We start from the raw sequence: 17,272 nt of genomic DNA, 5'->3' as shown, positions 1-17,272 counted from the left end.
AGGTTAAACATGTCAAGTTAAAAAGACATTGAACATTTTGCATCTAACTACAAGCCTTTGAGAGTCTTTGGGCTTCTTTTTCAAACTTCAACAGTTGGGTCACGGAGGTATTTTCTTACCAGTGGGGCAGAGAGACTTCAGCGAGAACATTGAAAACTTTTACAGCAGAAATTCCCACAAGAAATCTTACCATCTGTTTATTTAACGTTTTCCTTTACCTTGGTGTTTTGTTTTTTTTTTAATTTTAAATGACTTATTGCCTGTTTGACTTAAATTGCATCTGTTAAGCAGAGATGTTGGATGGAGATTAGTATCTGTTTGCCTGTCTTTATACAATATTCTCTGAAAATAAAATTTCTCCTTTGCTCCCCTACCCCCACCCACCCATTGTGAATTTAATTAAGAAGGTGAGGCGTTGTGTTTGAAGTATTCAAGAGTCTGCCTTTCCAAGCATTCCAAGCAGCCTTTCAGATATCGATAAGTGTATATTGCAGAACTACACAGTACGGGCGAAACAGGAAGCAGCTCTTGGCTGGGTAGGATGCTCTGAGGCGCCCTCCACTCTCCAAGGGAACGCTCTTCAGCTGACTGAAGCAGGGAAGCTGAGCCAATCACAGGCCGCTTTCCTAGCTCAGTCACCAGTCTGTGGTTGAGGAAGGGTTTTTGCTTTTTTATGCTCTGTATTGGGAAGGCAGATAAAATGCCAGGGCTGGACTGCCTCTGGGGATAACCTCACCCTGTGTGATGTGAATGAATAGCATCTTGCCTAGTAAATCCACAGGAATTGATAAGGCAGACGCAGTTCTTCCAACAGGCCTTTTCTATCTCTTAGCTGTAGCTGGGGCTTCTGTAGCAATTTTATTTTTGCCTTGAAAGAAGTGCTCTGGATTCTCAGACCTCCATGTATGACAATTTGTACCTGCATGGAATTGAAGACTCGGAGGCTGTAAGTATTTTCATAGATAGCTGATTCCCTCTCCCCTCCTCTTCCTCCTCTCACTAACCACCCCCCCCCCCAACCCCATTTCTTAGGCAACGCAGGGAACATGGAGCTGAAAGCCAACATCATTCGGGTGCTTGCTAGCTTCTGTGTAAATGCTCTCTGTGTAGTTTAGAGTGAACAGAGATTATTTTTTATTATATAATTTCTTGTCACGCAAAAAAGAAATTAGGGTGCTTGCAAAGGCATCTGAGAGTGTAGGCTGTTCGGATTTATACATTACTCAGTCCACGTTTGATCTCACAAGGGGTAACTGCTCCTTGTAGCCTGGCTTAAACTATGCAGAAAGTGCCTATGTTTTCCAATAGAAGGGTTCACAGAAAAGGCTCATTCATTATATAATACACATTGTTTATTGAGCTAGCATGAATGGAAGTTGTTCAGCTGTAGCTGTGTTATGTGCTTTCTGGCCAAACAAGTGGTGCAGATCTGATTCTTTGTTAAGGAAATCAGATACAAAGGTTGTGGTCATAGAACACCCCAGTGCAGAGGCAGAGGGTAGAGTCACTGTACTCTGCCCTGGAAGACTGAAGTAGGCTCACGTGTGTTTTGGCTGAGAAAACTGGACTTCTTTCCCTCCATAGGTCAGGCTCATGTAATCTATTAAAATCAGGATGAAAATGGTTTTCTGAAATCCCTAAAATCATACCACCAGAATGTTAGCTTTCAAATATAGGGTAAAGCTGATTGCTGAATCTTTTACTATGGCTAGTGGCAGTTCTTGATTTTTCATCAATCATCTAGAAACCGTGCAAGGTAAAATGATTTGGGGTGGCTAATGGGACCTGCTGTGGGGAGTCTGAATTTTACAGGAGTGCAATGCCATACATGTTGCTACATTTGAAACAGGAAATGTGTTATATAAGATTCCCCGGCTAACCCACCAAATAAACAGACCATAACAACAATAACAACAAAAAAGCCCCATGGTACACATCAATGCAGACATATGTATCAAATGATGTACTCTATTAAGGATAGAAATTCTCAGTTCTGATAAGGCATTCCATTTTTCCTTCCTGTCTGTGTGTTAGCTTTGACTCTAACTCTGTTTCTGCAAAGTCTCTCTGAGTGTTGCCCAGCGTGCTTGTAAATTACCACACTGCCAGTTTATTGCAAGGGATTGTAGTTTGAAACATTGGTGGCTGAAATAGAGAAAGTCCACATGTGCAAGTGGGGTGGAAGAATGGAAAATGCAACTATAGGAGTTCAGTAAACCATCTGGGGTTCTTCATGAAGCCTGATTATTTCTCACACCCCTTCTCTCCACACTCAGTTATGAAACATGTGATGCCTTATTGGATTGTAATTTTTATTTGCGACCATCGATTTTACCTCGGGCGCTGTGTTGCACTTAGGTAGATCGGAGTTATTTCGGAATAACAGGTTATTTTTGAAACTGGCTGGAATGAACAGAGTCGGCTAGGAACTAATGTATCCAGCACCTTGTTCTCTAGAACTGTATAAATTTCCGATGCACTGGTTCAGAGGGGAGCCATTAGAAGTATGAAAGCATTTTTTTTTTCTTTTGGTCCAGCCTCACAGGACAGCTGAGTTTTTCTGGAGGGGAGGGGGAGAGAGTGAAGAGTGCAGTGATTTGACTCTGGCGGTAGTTGATGGCGGGTAGTGCTAGGTACTGCAGTGCTGTGCTCCTGGTGACTCAGTGGTGGCCAGCAGCCTGAGATCTTCGGGGATCTGCGGAGGCGAGGAAGGTGGGACACCCAAGGAACGAAGAAAGACATCTGGCCAATCCTCACCTGAAAGTATGGGAAGCTTTCGGTTGGGTGGGACTGAAAGCGTGTCACTTAAATTAGAGGGGAAGACAGAGGTGTTTGGAGGGGTGAACTGACTCAGAATGCTCATTTGAGTTTATTTGTTTTTATAAGGAAGAATAATGTGATGTGTTACCCAAGATGGTGTGAACAAAGCTTCAAGCCAATGGAGAAGACTAGGCCTAAATAGCTGACCCGGTGAAGTGAGAAATAAAGCCACACCTGGAGTGCCACATCCTCAGCAGTCTTTCTCAGTGCCAATGCATTTATGGCTGTAAGTGTGGGGGGTTGCTCAGATTGAAGCAAAGCTCTTGGATCAGGCCTGGTGGATAGGTGTGGACAGGCTCTTCTCCAATGACCAGCTGCAGTCCAAGAATATACAGGCACTAAAAGCTGAGTACGGCACTTTCTCCGGGGGGCTGGGTTGCCATCCACATATTTCCGACCACTCTGCGCTGTTGAAAATGCCTTTGTGGGGTGTGTGGGGGTTTAACATGTGATAAGTGATTGTATTCAGCGTGTTCACACAGTAAGTCTGTAATGAGATCATCTTGCCTAGGGACTGATGATATTTTATTCTGAGTAAGAATAAAGCATTATTATACACTGTTAGCACCTCACATCCCCGCAGTGTGAGAGAGACTTTGGTACTGTTATGCAAGGTTTTTCTTAAGATTCTGGTCCAGAGATAGATATTAGACTTCTAATACCCTAGCTTTTCAGTTGTAATCTCCGTATTTCATGCTTTATATGTATAAAGAGAGAGGAACAAGAGCCTTGTGGGAACACACTTGAGTCTGGGCATTTTAGATTCTTGAGTTCTACGGAGCCTTTTTGGACAAGTCCGTTAGCTTCTGCCCTGGTTTCCAGGAGAGTAGTTAATTGTTTGCATCATTCAGAATACGAGGAAGTGCAAAAGATGATTCAGTGCCCCACAGCAAGGGCTCTGCGCAGGAATGGGAGACTTCACGCAGAACATCACCTTACTCCTTCTGTTGCCTTGCCATGGATAAAGGAATGTGTGCTCCTGAATGAGTCCATACCCAGACCAGGCCAGTTACAATAGATCATGCACACAGACTTGTACTATGTTGTCTTCTGTGTCAGGATTGCCTTATTCCACTTTCACTACCTGCACTTGGTCTTAATACAAGTCCAGGTGGCCAAGATACTTTTCACTCATTTAGCCTCCAGTATACTCTATGTACTTTTTATCGACCAAAATAGATTTTGATAGATCTGCTCATTGGTATACATGTTTCATAAATGGATTCACTGTATATTTTGGCTTTTGTGAGATCATTATGAGTAGATTTATTTTTTTATTCAGCAGGGGTTTATTATACACACAATAGCAGGGATGTTCTTATGGGGATAAATGGAAGAAGCAAATAAGTAGAAAAAGTTACCTAAAAGTCCACCCCAAGATAATGACTGTTATCATACTGCCTTGTATCTTTTCAAACTGTCAATGCACATATCCGTGAATATGCCATTCTAAACCTGCTACTGTGTGTGTATTGCATCCTATGCTGTGAAATGATGTTCTCATTTGATAAAAGATTCAGCACACTAGGACTAGACTGGCCCGTGCAAGAGATGCTTTGCAAAATTTAAAACTCCTGCACAGACCTTCTGTGACTTTGAGCAATTTAAATGAAGTATAGATTCTTAGAGTATTTTGTAAAGTGAAGCCAGGGCTACTTGCACATAGAATTAATAGTTGATTTCTCCAACACAATTGCTTCCATTTCCAAATGCTTAAATTCTAAAGTACTGAGAGGGAGAGACATGATCTTTTTCAGTGAAAAAGATGATCAGATCATAATTCAGGGCATTTACTAGAGAGGAAAATATATTCTCTGTAAGTCACAGAAAGGAGCATAATGTATTTACTAATACTGTTAGAAATGTTACAGACATAAAAGTTAAAGTGAAGGTGAATTTTACAAACTATAATGTGTACGTAATATCTGTATGTACATATAAAAGCACATATTTACATTTATATGTACCTATACATTATTATAACTATATGTTAATTATTTAAACTACTCACTTTCTATAAGCTGCACAACTATGCACGTTTGCCTAAATGTCTGTGTTCCTGCAGGGGTATGCACACTGTATGCCCTGTACATTCATATATAGATATGCTCCGTGCTTTGCTAATTAATGGTTAACGCTAAGTGGGAGATTTCTGCCACACAGCTTTTGGAGATGAAAAATTAACTGCTCTTGACATAAAGAAAGATACCCAAGAGGGTTGAAAGGCACACATCCACAAGAGAATAAAGAATTGCTGTTTTCAAAGATATAATATAGTTCTTTTAAATATGAAGATATGTCCTTGTGCTTGCTAGGAAGGAGGATCAACTTCAGACAGACGGCTTTGTGTGTTTAGGGACTTTTGGAAGAAGACTCTAGAGATACTAAGGATTAGATGCCTTTTGGAAATGAGAAGGCTGGAGGTCTTTATGGTTTGGCAGATCAGAGGACCTTCTGGGGTTAGAAAGTCTTTCTGGCCTATTTCTAGAGAATGAGACCTGTTCCGTTAAAGAATCCAAGGTCTGTTGGCTTCACTGGCCAGAGAGGAAAGACAAATGCTGCTCATGGTTTGTGTAAGAAATTTGAGAAAATCAACCTGTTTTACTCAGCTGAGTGATTCTGGTATTTGTTCACAATCTAAGTGAATGATGAACAGAAGCTTCTCTTTCATCAGTCAGTTCTTAGCAATGATGGTTTTCTAAAATATATGTTGAAATGATTTCTAGATGTAGTTGTCATTGAGCTATAGAAATTCCTTAAATCTGATTAGAACCCATGAATTTGCCTCTCCAAGGTCATCAGTCTCATCACTTTCTCTGCCATTTCCACTTTCAAGTGACAGAATGATGTGTTAGGATTGATCCCCACATTTTCTCTGGGACTTTGCTGTCTTCTCTCCTGTGGGTGTTCTTCTTCCTATTAGATTATGATGAGTCTATCAGGATTTAGAATATAGCCCTGTGACTCCCTCCACAAGTGCTTAGTGAACACTACATTTTTTTATGGTACAAGGTATTCTGTAGGAAGGTCAACAATTACTAGGAAAACATGTACTTTTAGGGTGAAGGTGAGCAAGCATCCTTGCTTTACCCTTTCCTTTTCTATCAGAGTTCAGTGTAGACCTTATTTCTATGTGGGTGGTTCTCTCATCATTCTGCTCACCATCTCCCTTTAATATCCGTTACCTGGGTAAACTGAGCCACCGGAAGAGGACAAGAAGACATAACTGGACTGTTACTGTTTTTTGTTACCTCTCTTCCCTCCTCCACCAGTCCTTTGCAATGATCATCATGTCATGAGCTCAGATATCCATGAGGCTAAGTTAAAAATTATGCCAAGAAAGTTCTGTAGATACTCTGTAGCTGATCTAAATCAGGCTGATTTACTTGCCTGTGACGTGTTTGCATTGGGCCACGCTGACTTGAAAAACAGTAACAACTCTAAACCGCTGGACTGGTAAGGACACTGGCATGCGACCTTGCTTGAGACCAGACCACTGCTTGGTGTGTAAACTCAAGGGATTTTACAGTTCATATAAAATAATGGCAAGCAGGTTGGGAGTTGTAGATTTTTATGGCTTGGACTTTGAACTTTTTAAGATTCTGGAGTGTGAGTCTAAGCTAAAACCGTGCAGCCACTCTTGCAGTTCTCACAGGTAGACCAAAAGGAAGGCGGCTCAGATAGCTCACGTGATAGTTTGCAAGATCTAAATAGAAAAGTGCTTGGGCTTGCTCTGCATTCATGTATTCTTTTATAATATAAATACATAGTTTTAGTAATAAGTATTTTTCTCTCGTCTTAAACAGTGCCATAGTATCAGTACTTCCTGCGTCCTATTTTTGTTTCTTTTGCATCTGTTCAGGAGGGATGCCAGGCTGGCTCAGTTGGTGGAGCATGTGACTCTTGATCTCAAGGTTGTGGGTTTGGGCCCCACATTGGGTCTAGATATTACTTTAGAAAAAAAAAAAAAACCTTAAAAAAAAAGAAATAGCGAAACGTCTTAAACTTAAAACAGGATGTTTTGAATTTGCTTTCAGCCTTTTTGTTCAGGGGAATTGATGTAAGAGATACATCCTAACACAAATATCGGCAGCTGTCAATTATTCAGGAGCTTGATTGTATAATTTGTGAATAATTTAATTCTTATTTTGCCTTTTGAATCCTATTACTCCTTAATCTTTCTTCTCTTTTTAGCTTGAGCATCGTATAACATAAAAGATTCTGACCTTCAGTGTTTTTCTTTATTAGCAGATTTGTTGAAAAGTTTGGTGAGTAAAAGGGTTGTATTTAAAATTTTTTCTCAATCTTTTAAAAAATTACTCTTTGTACTCTGTATCATGAACTAATAATGTATTGTAATAATGCTGGGATTAAAAGTGGAGACTCTGTGCAGGATTGCCAGGGATTACATCTCAGCTCCCGTCTTCCTAATTTATGGCCTTGGGTACATTTCTTAAACTTTCTGTGCCTCGGTTTCCACATTATTAAAGTGTTAATAATAATAAACCTACGTCTTGGGTGTTTTTGAAGATTAAATAAGGTAATATGTGTAACCCTTAAAACGTGTTTTCTGCTATTATTATTCTTCACATCATGAATATACTTAAGCTTTTGGCATGCTCCTTTCTCTGCAGGTTTTGATATTTCCATCAAATCCTTTGGTTTATTTTCAGAGCATTTGCATGGTTTTTGACAGTGCTTTCCAAAAATATTACAGTGGTTGTCAAGTGAAAGAATGTACTAATCTCTTCAGGCCTTCTGATTAGTTTGTTGTATTTTGTTTCAGAAAGGGGGGCAGTAGAGTCTAATTGAGGGAGCACAAGGAAGTGGAATTCTTGGTCTTTGCCACTCATTAGTAGTGATCTTGGGCAAGTCATTTGATCCCTCCAATTCTCAATTTTGCCTCCTATAAAATGAAAACTCTTTATTAGATGATTTCTAAGGTTTCTTCACATCGAGAATTCTGTTCTGTTTGCTGATAAGCAATTTCTTCAGGTTGGATACAAATGCCACCATATGCCATTTACTTTTTGAAAGGCTCAACTACCGTGGTGTTTTGTATATACTGAGTAAGGTCTCCATATTTGGTCCCAGAGTCTGAACATTTGGCCTTTTCAGACTCTTTGAAGTAGGAAGTTGTGTCTGGTGCACACCTTTGAGAGGACTAGATTTTTGAAGAGGAAAGATGTTTTATTTAAGATTTTTAATTCTAAAGCCAGAATGGTGTTTTGCATATTGCTCATCTGCTTGCCAATACCCACAGTGCATGCCCAGCCCACAGGGATTTGAGCTGAAGACACTTGAGTCTCATCTCTAAGAAAAAAAAATCAAAGACGAATGCTTTCTGAGAATTGAGCTTCTCCTAACTCTTATTGATAATTGAGGAGAGGTATTTCTGCTTTAAATGATCTCTATCTTTCCTTCTTGGCTAAATTGTCTGAGCTATGCACTAGGAGACTGTTGCCCCTACCCGCCCCCTGCAAAAAAAAGTTTAAATCATGATTTTATGATTGTAACATTGCCTAATCATCAAGAATGTTTATTTTGGGGTGTTTTCTTGCTTTACAAAATTTTCTTCAGTTCATCATTATTATCCTTTGGGTTGTACTAAAAGCAATAATCAATCAATTAGAAAACCACAGGAATATAATAAATTCTAGGAGACATTCATTTTTTTTTTAAGTCATTCATTTCTTTTAAAAGCAGTAACTATGCCTAATCTGTTTAATTTTTCTCTGTGATAAAATGAAAGGCAAAGGGATAAAGGGGACAATCTTTACTTCAGCCCAATCTCTTAAATAGTCCCTTAAATATTGTTTGAAAAAAGTAAGAGTTGGAAGCAAATATTTATCATGAAGGTAGAAAAATGTGGTGAATATCATGCTAAAATACCTGGTCAACAAATTAGTTCTCCAGTTCATTTCCAAAGAGTCATTGTTGATAGCTTAATATCATTTAATTTCAGTTGAAGTCCCAGAGATTAATGTCTTGGACTTATTTGATTCAATGGCTCTATTGATCCAAGGGACAGAATTAAGAATTAATTTATCAGATATCCAAATCATATTACATTTGATCATATTGTTAATGCTTAGAATATAGAAATGGAATTAGAATAAAGTTGATAAGGTAGGGAAGCACAGAACATGTGTTAGTTATCATGTTGCACTTTTTGAAGTGCTAGGATACTGCCCAGTAGAATAAAGTAGAGTAAGGAATAAAACCAAACAGATCAAAAAGGGCTAGGTTAGATATTTGATTTTTTTAAAAAAAAATTTCTAATGTTTATTTTTGGGAGAGAGAGAGAGAGACAGAGTGCAAGGAAGGGGGGGGGGGAGGGGCAGAGAGAGAGAGGGAGATACAGAATCCGAAGCAGGTTCCAGGCTCTGAGCTGTCAGCACAGAGCCTGACGCGGACTCAAACTCAGAGACTACGACATGAGCCGAGGTGGGACGCTTAACCAACTGAGCCACCCAGTCGCTCCTAGATATTTGATTTTTAAAAAGAAAAGACCATTCGATGGTCATGTTTAATTATTAGTTAACTGAAAACCAACAAGTTGGTATGTGAAACATGATGTGTCTTCCTAAAGCGCTGATGTTATTTTTTTTTAATATGGTAACAATTTCTGAAGTTATATGTTGTATTTTATTGATACTAAGGCACACATTCCCCACCTTCCACCCCCAACATTTTGATACATCTAAAATAGAGCTACAGGGGCGCCTGGGTGGCTCAGTCGGTTAAGTGTCCGACTTCGGCTCAGGTCACGATCTCGCAGTCCGTGAGTTCGAGCCCCGCGTCGGGCTCTGTGCTGACCGCTCAGAGCCTGGAGCCTGTTTCAGATTCTGTGTCTCCCTCTCTCTCTGCCCCTCCCCTGTTCATGCTCTGTCTCTCTCTGTCTCAAAAATAAATAAACGTTAAAAATAAAAAAAATTTAAAATAAATAAATAAAATAGAGCTACATCTTAAAACTATTGTTCTATTGGTGTTTTTTTTCTCTTAGTGATATGTAATCTAACGTTGATTTTTTTAAATCACTGGTATCTTAAGTGAAATGAGGTTTTGGGAGGGAAATATGTAAATAATACAAAACTGCATAGTATGAAAAATTGGTTTTCCTTAACAACCTCCCGACCTGTTCATGTCTCTACAGGCAGCCATTTTTAACAACTCAGTGGGTATCCATTTAGACTCTTTTCTATGCATTGACAAACATGGGTATTTAGAAAAACATACTTATAAATGCACATATCACATTTATAATTTTAAAAAGTATGAATACGATCATAATAAATATTTTCCTGTGACTTTTTTTCTTCACCAAAAAATGTACCATGGATTTTCTCCATATGAATTTATTCTTTCTTATAAGCTGATGTACAGTATGGATTTACTGTAACAAGTTTAGCCCACTGATAGATTTAGAATATTTCCTGTTTTTCAATCCCGTAGATAAATTCTTACATATGAATCTTTGTGTACACATGGAGCATTTCTCCAGAATAGCTTTCTGGAAGTGGAATTGCTGAGGTAAATGATTTATTTATGTGTAAAATTAAAATTTAGCAAAATTAAAATTAAAATTTAGCAAAATTAAAGATTTATATATGTGTACTGGTGTGTATTGTAAAATATTTTTATATTGAAATAAACATTCTTTTTTGATTAAGACTAAAGCGAATTAGCTCAAAATGAAATAGAAGATTCCAAAGAAGTTTCTTGGTTGTGGGAAGCAGCATTAGGCTATGGCCTCCAGGTTTCATAAGAATTTTTTTAGTCTCTGTTTATTATAATTTGGTTTTAAAAACCCACAAAAACTTATGAAGTTCATCTCTCTTTACTTTATAAATGAAAAAAAAACTGAGGCCCAAAGAAGTTAGGCAACTTGTGCAGAATGACCCAGACAATTTACTGTGGAACTGGACCTAGAGCTGTCCTCAGATCTTTAACTAGAGCAGTGGTCTTTTCATGATGCCAAATGCAAGGGTTAATAATATAAAAAAACTGTAATAACCCGCTGAAGGGTGGTACAGTCATTATTTGTATGGTGCTTGCTTGACAGCTTACAAAGCAGTTGGGAGTTGGGAGAATCTCCAAAACAGAGAACAGATTGCTCTCTGACCCCAATGGAGAGACCTTTGGAATCCAGATTAGAGTCCCGGTTTCTTTCAAGCTTTCTTGTTTGATACTGCTTTCTGGTATGGTTGAAAGTCTCCAGTTTGATGGATTGAAATGACAGCACATCCACAAAACCTACACGTACATAAAAGCTCAGTGCTAGAGAATGTCAGAAAGAGGTTTTGTGTTTTAGGGAAATGTTAGAATTCTCACTATTTGTATGCAGGTCTTGGTGACAGTTGCACGTGGATGCTACATTTGGCCTTAGCCAAGAGTACCAAAGTTCCATTTTTATTTTGTTTTTCTTGTTGTCAATTCTCTCCATGGACTTTCAATTCAGGGAAACATTTGCATGAGTTAGTAGTGATGCATTTTTTTTAGGAGTGATATTTTTAAAAAGTAAAAAGGGATATCCATATATTTAAAAGGCCAAAGGAACTATAAGTTATGAATGGGATTCCTTCAGAATCAATCAGAATCCCTACAAAAAATAGCATCCTCAAATTAGGATAATTTGAGAGGTTTAATAAATAGAAGAGGTGTTGTTAGGGTATAAGGAAACCACAAGGGATACCACAGTACTCCCAGGGCTGGTAATTGCAGAACTGTTACCTCCCTTAGGTGCGACACAATTAGGAAAGGGCATGGTTACAGGAAACAGGAGAGCTGAGTTCTGCCAAGAAGGCTATCATGATATGGATGCAGTCTTCCTTGGGGAGGGATATAGGCAGCCTACTGCCATCCCACATGGTGGGGGGAGCCAGGGAATCTCTTTCTCTTCCCTCACTCTAATCGATGCTAAGGTTCTGACTGGCCAAACACAACCAGAAGCCAAAGAGCAGAGCTTATGGGTCAGCAACACAGTGCAAAAGCAGAGGGGGGTGGGGTGGAAGGTGATCTGGAGAGGTAAATGGATGTTGATTTCATCCACATCACTGATGGGCCCTGTCTGACTATATTGGTCTCAGTAGGTGACATCATGCAGTTTGAAGGCATTCCTAAACCACAATTCTGAAGAGGTTAGTGAAGCTCTGAAAGAGATGCTGTTGGTGGTTTTCCATTGGAGATATGTGTTGGCTTTGATGTGCCAATAGTTCCACTACAATGGTGACCTGAGTTTTTCGTTCCTGTACTCTGTTTTAAAATTATTATCAAGATTTGGAGTACTTCAACAAGGTCTAGAAATGGGATAAAATAAAAGGCTTAAATGTTAGTGTTGGGGAGAAGGTTTGAGAAGCCAAGTTATGTGGGTTTCCGTGATTGCCTTCAAATACACAAAGGTCTTCTGCTGATAATGAGCAGAGAGAGAAAAGCATGTAGCAGACCAACTTGTGGCCCCACTGTGCTCCACCGTCATGACCAGATGAGAATAATTCTTAGGATGTGTCCTAATGTCATTACATCGTGATTCCCACCACATAAAACTGTGGGAGGATTGGTGGGAGTAAGGATTAGCGTTGTGAGATTTTGCACTTTTGACAACAGCCTCCTTATTAAAGGATATATGGACTAAGTGGGGGCAGGAAAGTCAAGAGGAGCGTTTCCTTTACAGTGTTGGAAGCAGAACTTGTTTTTGAAGGTAGATGAAATCCTTGGAAAATATTAGGATGGAGGTTAGGCCTTTCCCTTTTTAATAAAGGTAAGCAGACCATGGGTGTCTCTATTAAGAAGTCAGTGTTGACTGGTTGCTGGTTATACAGTGTGCAAAATTTGTGAGAATCCATTGAATTGTACACATACAATATATGCACGTTTCTGTATGTGCGTTATACTTCAATTAGAAATTTTAGGGGTCTCTTCTGGGAAAATAAGTCTAACTAGTGGGAATCTAGGAGCTGGATATAATAAAGGCTCTTGTTTCTAATTGTTAGGACTTGGGAAATGTAGAAGGGAGTAGATTCACATTCTGACTATGTGCTGGAGTTCTGGGTTCAGAAAGAGCAATAAGTCTTGACCAGTGGGCCAATTGGCCAAGGATGGGACACATGATTCATTGCTGAGAGACAGGAAGACCATATCCTTCTAGTGTCTGGAGTAGAAGCCTCTCTCATTGGTAGCTGCTCATCTTGGCCTTTTGTGTCATGCTTTCCCTGGGACAGGTCGTTATAGTAGTGCTCACACACCCATGTGTGGCAGATATCTCACTTCTCTGAACACCATGATTTTTAAGGTAAGGGGGACTCTGGGAAGTAGCTTTTCTCCCTGCCTTTAGCATGGTCTGCAGGGTCAGAGCCAAGCTGTTCTCAGCAGTGAGACCTGGTCCTTATGCTTCTAGAACCATGCCAGTGCCTCAGCAGAGAGTCCATTCTGGTGACAGGGAATAAAATGAAGATTGCGGCGAGTTGTGGATGACGTTTATTGAAATAAGGTTCTAAGGTTCAGATGTTCACTCCTGGAAGGGTGTGCACTTGGTACATGGGTGTCCACACTCAATAGAGAAGTAGTGCATAAGTCTTTAAATATATGTAAGGAGCTACATTAAAGCCAAGCTAGGGTACATATTATATGAACACTGCTTGAATGTTTTCATTTTCAGAATGTACATACTTCTAAAATAACATGTTGTTTTTAGAGATTGGTTTCTTATATTATTTTTGTAGCTCTAATATTTAAATTATTATTAGCACAGAGTGCAGTCTTGCAAGAAGGGTGAGGTGGGTCTTATAATTGAAGTACACTATTGCCATTTGTTGTTATAGATGCTTTCATTAGCTGTGGTATTTTGAATGGTGTTGTGTGTGTGAGAGAGAGAGAGAGAGAAAGAGAAGGAGAGGGAGAGGGAGAAATGCCTTGGATCAAAGCTACAATATAAAGAACTCTACAAGATATAACTATCAGGATTTTATTAGGACTGAATAGTATGTTGATAAATATGTATTGTTTTGCCCTGGTTTTGAAATATACACTGATAGAAAGGTAGCTAAAAAAAGTTGTTCATGCTACATTCCAAACTTAGTATAAATTATCCAAAGAATTTTAAGAGAAGGAAAAATAGAAAAGAATATAAATAAGGTAGAAAAAGGACAAGGAAATGCATAACCTAGATTCTGTGAAAGTTTTGATTCATATCCCTTTTAACTAAAATATGTTCTGGCAGTAAGATGTGCAACTAGTTGTTAGATTTTTCATTTGAGTGTTGCATTTACATAGAGAAGCTGGCTTTCAAATGCCAGCCAGCAGCCAACTCAAATACTAAAGATTTGTCTAACTCAGTGACTAGTTTAGTAAGAAGATATCTTGAGGACGTTGAGGGGGAGGGCACACATCAGATACCTTGTTCTGGAAACTCAGCCAGAATCCTCTCAGTTGTGATCTATCTGATTCTTAGAGTATTTGAGTTTTCGGTTCTTAATTTAGGGCTTGCAGAGATGCTGTGAACATAAAACTTCACTTCTGCATACTTAACAGAAGATGGATAGTTTCAAAGCTAAAGAATGCCTTCCTGGAGAAGACTTGAGGATATTCAGTAGGCTCTGGCTATAATCTATTACCATTTCTGAGAAGCATAAAAAATGCCCATTACCCCATAAGCGTTTATGTTACGTGACTTCCAAGATCCCCTAGCCAAGGACATTGATAGACTCTGGAAGCATTTCTTTATTTACGGATTGGACCTACCTCTGGGTGCTGAGTCTCCAAGGCATTTTTAGACCTTTCTGCTATACTGGAGACAGATGAGACACTAAAAGGTACTCTCCCTCATTGTACCTACTTTTCAGTTTCAAGGAGCCCTCTTTTTTTGTGGATTACACATTGTGTTAGTGTTTTGCAGAACACTTTGGGGGAAATTATTTGCGGTAGGTAATTAGGAGCTGGTGGAAGATTTTTAAACGGGAAAGGTGTAATCAGATATGCATTGGTCAGAGTGGAAGATGGATTTGAGGAGGGAGAATTCAGGCAGGGAGTCCAATTAGAAAGCTGTCGAAATAGTACAGGTGTGAGGTGGCATAGGCCTCAACTAGGGCAGTAGCAGTGGGAATAGAGAGGAGGAGGTGAACTGAGAAATATTTAAGTCATAAATGCAGCAGGTTTAATGACTAATTAGCTTAGGAAGGGAAAGGAGTCTGGAATGAACCCCCCAACTTCTGGCTTGGGTGACTGACTGGTTGGATGATGGTGCCACTGAGATTGGCAAACTAGGCCATTTCTTTTGATGACTTTTTTTTTTTAAGTTTATTTATTTTGACAGAGAGAAAGCATGAGCAGGGGAAGGGCAGAGAGAGAAGGAGAAAGAGAATCTCAAGCCCATGAACCATGAGACCATGACCTGACCTCAAATCAAGAGTCAGAGGCTTACCCGACTGAGCCACCCAGGTGCCCCTCTTCTGATGCCTTTTGAACTGACCCAAGGGAGCTCAGGTTAGAAGCAGGGTCCAGGTTCTAAAGTTTTCAATCCTTCAGCTGTTGGTCTCGATTCCTGGCTAAGAAAATTACTGGTTTCATTCCAAGGTCATGAAATAGGTTTGTTCTAGACAGCCAGGACCCACAGTGACCAGGAACTGGCTGTAGAATAATTATGTTCTGGCTCTATGCATTCTGGCCCCTGTACCCATCTTTATATATCCTAATATATGCATATCTGGAAACCATAGAGGAAATGTGCTCTCCATCTTGAGGAACTTCTTATTCTTAGCAAAGAATGCTCAAATTGATTTAAAAAAAAATTTTTAATGTTTATTTTTGAGACAGAAAGACATGTGAGCAAGGGAGGGGCAGAGAGAGAGAGGGAGACACAGAATCCGAAGCAGGCTCCAGGCTCTGAGCTGTCAGCACAGAGCCCGATGTGGGGCTCGAACTCACGAACCTTGAGATCATGATCTGAGCGGAAGTCAGACACTTAACCAACTGAGCCATCCAGGCACCCCTTCAAATTGATTTTTAATCATCTTTTTCCACAGTAAATGAGTATTATTCTAAGTAACAACTAGATTATTAAAAAAAGGGGGGCATTTGGGATATTGCTCAGATAGTAACCAGGAAAAAAAACTATTTAAAAACAATCTTTTTAAAAAAATAATATTGTCTTGTATATGTTTATTTTTCTATTAAGGAGTGGAAGATCATAATATTTTCCCAGAGTATCTCTATCTCTTAATTTTATTTTTTACAAAAAAATTTTAATGTTTATTTTTGAGAGAGAGAGAGAGAGAGAGACAGGGTGTGAGGGTGGGGAGGAGCAGAGAGAAGGGGGAACCAGAATCCAAAGCAGACTCCAGGCTCAAAGCTGTCAGCACAGGGCCCGTCAAGGGGCTTGAACCCACAAACCATGAGATCATGACCTGAGCCAAAGTCGGACGCTTAACTGACTGAGCCACCCAGGTGCCCCTATCTCTTAATTTTAGTAGATGAGTCTCTGACCATTAATGTGATATGCCCATTGATGTATGTGGAAAAAAAAAATGATCCCCTAGTCAAATAAGTTTGGTAATAACCACATTCTATGTCCCTTTCTCAAAGTTTCACAGCATACAATAGGCCACTAAAGTCTCTTAGCATTCTGTAATAAATAAACAAAATATATTTTGTTTAACCTAAAGATATTTCAAACTTCTTTGTCCTCAGAACCCATTTTTCCCCCTAAGGAATACCTATTAACTACTTGAAGAATTAGCATGCTGCAGAATTCACTGGAGGAAATGCTGGTGTAGTTACTTACATTGGACTTATTTGCTGGAAACATTCTCAATGTCTTAAATTGTGTGGATTTTATGGGCTGGAATGGAGTTTACATGAGAAAAGCATATATGTTTCTGGAGCCTTCTTCTCAGAGACTTTGATTTAATTAGTTTAGGATGGGGCTTAGGACTTGCATTGTTGACATACCCTCGAGAGATGATTTTCATGCAGACACTTCAGCACTTTGGTGACAGCACACGGTACTTAGTTTCCCTTTTCTTTCAGGTCCCAATTTATTTGTCCCATTTCCCTCTGGAGTAGCAAGCACTTTGAAATAGGAATGTCTTTCTTACTCATCTCCCTGCCCTTACATGGCCTTGCAAACCTCATGTGCATGCCACAAGACAGGCACTCAATAAACGGTTGCTGGGAGGAATTGAAATTCAATAACCTTAATTCCTCGAGAAATCAAGAGGAACCCAGGGAGTGGTCAGAAATGATTGAGTGTGGGGGCGCCTGGGTGGCTCAGTCGGTTGGGCGGCTGACTGGCTCAGGTCATGATCTCGCGGTCCGTGAGTTTGAGCCCCGCGTCGGGCTCTGTGCTTACAGCTCAGAGCCTGGAGCCTGTTTCGGATTCTGTGTCTCCCTCTCTCTGACCCTCCCCCATTCATGCTCTGTCTCTCTCTGTCTCAAAAATAAATAAGTGTTAAAAAAA

The 17,272-nt window shown here is 39.6% G+C and overlaps 1 protein-coding gene across 5 annotated transcripts in view; it reads left to right on the top strand.

Moving 5' to 3' along the window:
* The window catches only part of CACNB4 (calcium voltage-gated channel auxiliary subunit beta 4), a 174,772-nt gene that overhangs the window by 36,091 nt on the left and 121,409 nt on the right, over positions 1-17,272 (top strand). For 4 of the 5 annotated variants that reach the window (XM_042948768.1, XM_042948767.1, XM_042948766.1 and 1 more), the window contains one exon: positions 2,887-3,046. In XM_042948768.1, coding sequence (XP_042804702.1) covers positions 3,041-3,046 — 6 coding nt within the window. In that variant the 5' untranslated portion in view covers positions 2,887-3,040. Of the gene's footprint in view, positions 1-832; positions 947-2,886; positions 3,047-17,272 lie in introns of all 5 variants that reach the window. The other variant, XM_042948769.1, reaches the window with a different exon arrangement.

This window comes from Panthera leo, chromosome C1, assembly GCF_018350215.1.
Source record: "Panthera leo isolate Ple1 chromosome C1, P.leo_Ple1_pat1.1, whole genome shotgun sequence".
Taxonomy (NCBI): Eukaryota; Metazoa; Chordata; class Mammalia; order Carnivora; family Felidae; genus Panthera; species Panthera leo.
The sequence above is the reverse complement of the archived record's forward strand: the minus strand, read 5'-3'. Positions and strand labels throughout refer to the sequence as shown.